At 31.0% G+C, this 8,366-nt stretch overlaps 1 protein-coding gene across 2 annotated transcripts; it reads left to right on the top strand.

The window, feature by feature from the left end:
- The first annotated feature begins 830 nt into the window (after nt 1-830).
- LOC142223147 (profilin) lies at nt 831-8,366 on the top strand. Of its 2 annotated transcripts, none has more exons than XM_075292968.1 (4): nt 831-991; nt 1,619-1,832; nt 6,488-6,659; nt 8,126-8,366. In XM_075292968.1, the coding sequence occupies exons 2-4, from the start codon at nt 1,722-1,724 to the stop codon at nt 8,221-8,223; spliced, it is 381 nt and encodes a 126-aa protein (XP_075149083.1). In that variant the 5' UTR covers nt 831-991; nt 1,619-1,721; the 3' UTR covers nt 8,224-8,366. The 2 variants fall into 2 exon arrangements, with proteins under 2 accessions (XP_075149083.1, XP_075149084.1); XM_075292969.1 differs by lacking the exon at nt 831-991 and adding an exon at nt 1,402-1,540.

Here is an 8,366-nt window from a genome sequence, read left to right as displayed (position 1 = left end):
TGGCTAAAATCAACGAATTAAAGTACGAGTTGCTTGACCAACCACCTTATTCTCCTGATTTAGCTCCCAGTGACTTTTACTTGTTCCCATATCTAAAATAATTCCTTGCTGGCAAGCGTTTTACCTCAAACCAAGATGCAATTACAGTTGTAAACCACTATTTTGAAGACCTTGAGGAAAACTATTTTAATCAAGGGATAGAATTGCTAGAAAAGCGTTAGACTGAGTGTATTCGGGAGATTATTTTGAAAAATAAAAATATTTTTGAAAAACTACCTATTCTCTTTCATTGATAGGCTAAGAAGTTTCCGAACCGCCCTCGTATAGACATATCTATCGGAAACACCATAAAAATCACCTGTTTTGGAAAACACGGGACTTTTTCTTTGCTTTCAAAATATTTAATTTTTAAATAAAAATGTTACTCAATTAATAACAATAATTGAGAAAGATAGATTTTGTATACAAAAATTACGAAATATTTTTGTTTAACAAGAAAATGATGATGATAGTAATGTTATTTGTATACAAATTTTTACTGAAAAGCATAGTTGTGTACTTTAATTTTCTGTTTTGTATATGAAATAAATACTTTTGTTTTGTGTTTATCCAATAAATATGTTTCATTTTAATATTATTTATATTGCCGATTTTTAAAATGCAAATGCTGATTATGACGATTTTTATCGAAAAAAGTGGCGATTTTCTTGAAATTTTATTGGTAGCTCTGGTTGTAAGTCACTATTTAGGACTTTTAACGCCGTGCTAGCCTTTTTTAGCCGCTGCTTGCATATAAAAATTCTCGGCGTTGGCTTCTGCCGATATTGAAAATCACTCACATTTGTCATTTGCGTTCGGAAACAAGAGTTGAGTTGTCGGTTGAGTTGCGAAAGTTGGATAATTTTAGGTTTCTTTAATAAAATAAGAAAAAGTGCGAACGTGAGACTCAATCCTGTGTTGTGCCATAAAGGAAACTTATTTTGATACAAACGTAAGTTGAGAATTCTTGAAATAAGGTTAGGTAAAAATGCAAACTGCAACTGCGTAGGCAGGCGAGAAAGAAAAGCAATTCGTATACGGTTTTATAGATATACACACATTTATGTACGTGTGTATATTTTGGGTATGCGCGAAAACACACATTGTGTTCCCAATTTATTTTCTATTGGGAAAACATACATATCAGTTTTAACCAATATAAAAAATGGAAAAGTGAATGTATTTCTATCCTTTATCCCTCTGAATCACCATTCCATATTTTCAACTCTGATTCATATGTCGGCGGGGCTGTGTTGAGTCACGCAACGAAAAACGCATAGGAGAAAAACGGACAAAGAGAATTGAGTGATTTGATATGTTGAGTAGAGTGAGCAAGGGAAATGCTCGTTGTCGGCTATTTATCATATTCGTTTTAGTTACTTGAGTGGAATTGGTGTGTACGGCAGTCTGGAAAATTTTCGGTATATTTCGATTATTGCTTTGCTTTTTTTGTTGGTTGAACTTGTCAGATCGCGGTTGCGTTGGCATTGTAAAAAAGAAAGTAAGAATAAAGGATGAAAATTACTATTTTTAAAAAAGATTCTGTAATTTGTTGTTTTGCTTTTTCTATTTTCGACAGCATTTCACGGAGGAGCAAGTTGTATCTATTGCCACATATTTAGTATTCACGCGTATATTTCCACCGATTTCAAGTTAGATATAATAAAATCTAGAATTTAAACATGAGCTGGCAAGATTATGTTGACAACCAATTGATGGCCTCGCAATGCGTCACCAAAGCCTGCATCGCTGGTCATGACGGCAATATTTGGGCATCTTCCAAAGGCTTCGAGGTAAGTATTAAATATAAATTACTAATTTATGGGTGTGACTACTGGCGACTTCTTGGTACATACACTAAGATATTCGTGAATTTCCTTAATCACTACATGCGTTTTTTTTTCTTTTGTATATTATACGAAAAAGTTTGCGCCACCTCAATTATATTACAAAGTATTTTAAAACAAAAACGCCCTTCAACAGCAATAACGCTTACCACACAACCACCACCATAATGTGATATCTTCGCATTTTTTACCCCCACTGCTTATTCACTTCATTTGTTTCCATCACTCAGCGTTGGCGACAAAACTTAGTTGGAGCCAAAGGCGCTTCACTATCATTCATCCAACAATATTGTTTTTTTACCTTTGGTTATTTCAAAGTTAATAAATTGTCCATAGTAGATGAAAATCTTTAACCTTCAAATCTAGCGGTATATTAGTAAAATCTTGGTCGTGCAATGTTCTTCTATTAAACGCGATGGAAATCCCAAATAACTTCCCTGTGTCAAAAGTTATTAATACGAAAATCCATGCCATCATACGCTCAAATCAATGTGTGAGTGATCACCAATGTACATAAAAATAGTTTTGTGCCCTCTCCTAAACACTAAAAATTGTTTATTCTTAGCCACAAAACTAAAGTCAATGGTAGATATACTTGTATGCATGAATCCTGAAATATTTTAAAAAGAAAATATAATATATTTGATGTGCATTTTTATTATTCCGTTTTTGGTAAATGATAGAGTGATTCATTGCATTTCGGCATTGTGGAATATTGTTTTTTCTATATTTGTGTACATTTCTTTATATAGCTTGCACACTGTGTGAATTTGGACGTTAACAATGAACATTTATGTATAATGAATATTTTTAGAATAATTGTGTCAAGAAAAATTTTTCAACATATATGTATGTATATTCATGTATATGTTTTAGTGTATGAAACATCAATACATATCGCAAGAAAATGTTATAGATTTAAACGATTCTTGTGGAGATGGTCCGGTCGACTTAGTTTTCTGGGTTCCGTTTATTACATGAAAAAAAGATTCAATATACATGCGGTGGCATGTTTTGACTTGGCAATGTAAAAGACTACAAATTTCAAATTGGTTACAAAAATTTAACCGTTTTAGAAGCTATTATATGTATATTTTTTACTTTTTGTTCTCAATATCTCAAAAAAGTTTTTTCGTTATCAAAGTTTCGTTGTACGTTTCGATAAGCCGTTTGACTATAATTATATTTTGTGCGAGTTACTAAATATTATACATCCATATATTTACATATATATTGTTGTCCTCTTGTTTTCTCCTTTTTCTATTTATGGTACGGTCCGGCGATTTGTATTCAAAGATCTCGTCCACCGCAAGATTCTAGCCAATAGTGTATCATGAGATAACCTATAATCTCTCCGTCATATTGATTTCTGCTTGCTAATACGACTCTAATTTGTTTTTGACCGCTATTTGAATTTTAATTTAGGGATTCTTTTTGTGGTTTATTGCATTTCCTACACAATAATATCGATATTTCTTTTGACGATGTTTTCATTCAATATGAACACTTCTCTAGAATTGGCTATAGTGAGAATAAAATGTCTGATTCTCAATACTCGTATAAAACGAATATTTCGTTATCAAAGTTTCAATAACTAGTACATTTCGATAAGCCGTTATGTACTATAATAAGATATACCTGTTGTGCGAGGGACTAAATGTTATAAATACATCCTATTTACGGGTGCTTTGATTTTATTTTCTTAAAAAAAAGAAAACCATTAAAAAAAGACTAGGACCAGAACCTCATCGCACTGAAGCAGAGAGTTGATAGCAATAAAAATACATATGCTGTTCTGGTATATACATTAAAATTGCATATTTACATCTCACCTTTTGAAAGGTAAATGACTATTTAATTTACTATTTATATCAAGAGAAAAAATGATAAGCTATAAAACTATACCAACGAACATGGATACATTTCTTTGACCGGACACTTTGGTGGGGGTTAATATTTAATTGACGTCAACAACCGGTAAAAACTATTTGAAAAATGGTCACACCAACAGTCACGGTTAGTATCCTTTTGAACTTTATAACTTGATAACGGTTGCACTCATTTTAAAAGAATATTCCAGCGGATTCCCATAATCAAAGTGGTTTCGACACATGTTTCAAGCAGAAATCAAAGTGGCTTCCCAGACACAGTACGCGCTCACACCCAGTGTTCATTCCCATCGTTTCAACCGGCATCGCAAATATTTTTTGTTATCTTTTTTCTGTTTGCATTCATTCTTTGTTCGTTTTCGTTCGTTTCTTTTTATCGATATTTCCATATTACTCTCTGCGCTCTTCGCTACATTTTGTATGTGTATTCATTTTCAACTTCAGATTCGGTAAAATTCAATTGAGTGAGAGATTTTACTTTGCACAGACGTTTCATTTGTTTGCCAAAAACCGGCTGCTTGCTGTCAAAATGGCTGCCTTGTTCAGAGATATCAAGGAGAGCACGAGAGAGATACATATTGAGTGATAAGAAATACCAGTTGAAGTTTTATTTGCAGTATTTTCCGCTCGTTTGATATGTTAACGCATTGTTCCAACGAGTGACATTGAAAATCTTTTGACAAAAAACATTGCGTTTCATCTAAGGGCTGTTGGTTGGTTATACATACATAATTGTGTTACTAGAATTGTGGTTGATGGGTGGGTAGATTTGTCCGTATGAACTTATGGTAACATCTGGGAACAATCCCTACACAAACTATGTTTATATGTACATATTTTATATCTAAGTTTTAATATAACCTTTTTCAAAATCATTAGAAACCTATTAAACAAGATAATACAGTGTTAACGGATATAAACACATTTCATATAACAAAAATAGGCATATAAGAAAGTTAATCAAAAACAACTTACTTGATTTTTCTTAAGAACAATGAATGATTGTTTAAAAGAAAAAAACTCATATAAGAAACAAAAAGTGTGTTTTTTTCGAGTTTCTTATATCCGCTACCTGATACCTATTGTATAATGTAAAGGTCGCAAAATTATAGTACATATTAATTTTTTTCGCGGTTTTATTTATTATTTTATTTTTATATTTATTGTGAAAATGGCCAATCCTATAGGCCTATAGATGTTGGTTACAAAAATAACTAAATTTATAAATACATATTTAACCAAAATAAAATAAAAAAGTGAACAATCAATAATAAATTCTAATTGAATAAAATAAAAATAAATCAAGATACATCTATTTCTTAAAATTGAAAAACTATTTTAATGATTTAGAAAAAGTGTGAACAACTACTTAGAAACAATTGTATAAATTAAATTGATATATTAAAAACTTACCGTTACAAACATTTATTAGTTTCCATACTTCCACGGTTACTGTTTGAATCAATCCTTTAAAACATGTTCATTCAAAAATGAAACGTACGAAAATTTTCGTAATCCCCAGTTTGCATTTGAAAATCATGTTTAATTAGCAAATGATGCAAGTATATTATTTTATATTGCACTCTGTTGAAAATTTTAATTTGATGGGGAATGATCTAAAGCATCAATTGATTTTTTATTTCAAAAAGAATTGCTAAAGAAAAGTAACCATGAAAAAAATTGCCATTTTACCGCGATAATGCAAACTAATACAGGCCTTATCTCGCTAAAATATCAATTTTTTCACGGTTACTTTTCTTTCATAAATTATTTTAAAGGAAATTAATACCAACAAGTTTTTTCGCGATGGCTCATACCCTTTCGATAATGCTGGAGACGTTTTTGAGTATTTCAAAGCTTCTATATGTTATTTGGTGTAATGTGACATATCGTTTGGACTCGGCTATAAAAATGACTTTGTCATTGAGCTCAACATAGATTTATTGAAAAAGAGATAAGTCCGTCATCTGTGGTATCGTAGTGGATGCTAAATCAATCAATTTAAAAAGTAATTATTACTGTATAATGGTATATTTATTGTTTGGTCTTCATATATTGAACTTCATATAATAGTCATAAAAAGATTCTTTTAAAAGTGGTTTCCTATAGTAAATTTAACCCAATAATAAAAGGAGGTCCGAACGTAAAATCCCAATATTTCCCCTGATTTTTTTTAATACCAACAAGTTTTTTCGCGATGGCTCATACCCTTTCGATAATGCTGGAGACGTTTTTGAGTATTTCAAGGCTTTTATATGTTATTTGGTGTAATGTGACATATCGTTTGGACTCGGCTATAAAAATGACTTTGTCATTGAGCTCAACATAGATTTATTGAAAAAGAGATAAGTCCGTCATCTGTGGTATCGCAGTGGATGCTAAATCAATCAATTTAAAAAGTAATTATTACTGTATAATGGTATATTTATTGTTTGGTCTTCATATATTGAACTTCATATAATAGTCATAAAAAGATTCTTTTAAAAGTGGTGTCCTATAGTAAATTTAACCCAATAATAGAAGGAGGTCCGAACGTAAAATCCCAATATTTCCCCTGATTTTTTTTTTGTTTGAGCAATGGAATTTATTGTCAATCTTCGAATTTTCAATTAGCATCTCCATTTTTAGGTAGTGGTTTAAACAATTAAAAAGAAGATAGAAAAAAAAACATAAAAATGTCAACATAATATTTCTTCTTTTTTATCTTTTTAGGTTACAAAGGACGAACTGTCTAAATTGATCTCTGGATTCGATAATCAAGATCTACTTACCAGTAACGGAGTAACATTGGCCGGCCAAAGATATATCTACTTGTCCGGTACAGATCGCGTTGTTCGCGCTAAATTTGGACGTAGTGGTGTACATTGCATGAAAACCACGCAAGGTCAGTAAATTATGTACATTTTTAGCATCATTTGAAAAGTGTATGAGGGTTCTATTAAGGCACATATGTTTGCCAGTTTGAAATCCAGTCCGCAAATTATGATCGACACTATTAAATATGTATATCTATTCCAATTATGGTAACATGATCAATATTGACAAAACGTTAACATTAATTAACTATTTTCACATTCGGTGATTTTTGCAACTAAAGATTTTGGTAAACATTACATGTGTATACGTGGTTGATAGCGTGGAATTGTAAAGGTGAAGTATGAGATGTATGGGGTAAAGAGTTAGTACTGGTTTAAAAATTAAAGTTAATTTATGCCCCAATAGCGATATCTGACATTTTTCATAAAACAAACATTTTGGAAACAAACTCGAATCCATTACATACAGTAATCTCTCAATTCACGTCGTGATTGGTTCCGAAATTTGACGGCGTTAATCGAAACCACGTAAACCGAATTAAAAATTGTTCATACTTACTCCTAAGTCCATTTATATATGAATATGCATGTCCATAATAATAAAAAAAAAACTTCAAAAATAAAGGTAATTCAGTAATTTCGGAAAGAATTAAAAAAAAATGTTTCGATATCATCATCGTTGATACTTATTTTACTTATGGAAGGCGTTTGTGATAAAGTGGGCAAAAAAAAAATCGACGACGTGAATCGAAGTTTGATGGAACAAAACATTTGACGACGTAAATCGAAACAACGTAACCCGAGAGGACGTAAATCGTATTTACTAAATTGGCCGCATTACACCTTTGTTAAAAGAATATTTCTAGTGAGGAGATGGTAACCGATATTAAAATTCGTGTAAATGTCTAGGAATGATATGTTAATGAACAATATTAACAATAACAACGTAAACCGAGAGGACGTAAATCGGGGGATTACTGTACTACTAAATTGACCGCATGACACCTTTGTTAAAAGAAGGTTTCTAGTGAGGAGATGGTAACCGACGATAAAATTCGTGTAAATATCTAGGAATGATATGTAAATGAACAATATTTTCAGTTGATAAACTTCAAAACTTGGGTATATGATGAAAATTCTCTGCAAGAGTTGTATAAAATGAATCTTGGAATTTGGCAAACATGAATGGTCAGATGCTATATTTTTATATTTATTTTATAATGGTGGAAGTTCTCACCAGAATAAAGTAGGTCGTATCATTGACCTTACCATAAAATCGTACTGGAGTAACAGGCTGCTTTAATAATCTATATTACAATTCTTTACCTACATATGTTAAAAGTGCTAGAAGCTTTTTCTAGAATACACAATATTTGTATATCTTATTTTATTTACAAAATTGTAAAAGTATTTGCTAGAATACGCAATAAATCGATAATGTTATTTAAGAGATTAAAAATAATTCAAAAATTTTGTTCCTTTATATTTAACATTCTAATGACTAATATTTATAATTTTTTTGTTTCTTCCATAGCCGTTATCGTTTCTATCTATGAGGACCCAGTTCAGCCACAACAGGCCGCATCCGTTGTAGAGAAACTTGGTGATTATTTGATCACCTGCGGGTACTAGATAATAATAAAATCACTATACATAATACATAAAAGTAATTATATAATATTAATAAACGAAAATATCATAAACTTATTATTTGATAAACACTTTTGGAATAATTTTCATACAAAAGAAATAAATATATTCATAAAATAACTAGA

This window comes from Haematobia irritans, chromosome 2 (genome assembly GCF_050003625.1).
Source record: "Haematobia irritans isolate KBUSLIRL chromosome 2, ASM5000362v1, whole genome shotgun sequence".
NCBI classification, from domain to species: domain Eukaryota; kingdom Metazoa; phylum Arthropoda; class Insecta; order Diptera; family Muscidae; genus Haematobia; species Haematobia irritans.
Note: the sequence above shows the minus strand (reverse complement) of the source record. Positions and strands in the feature narration are given on the sequence as shown.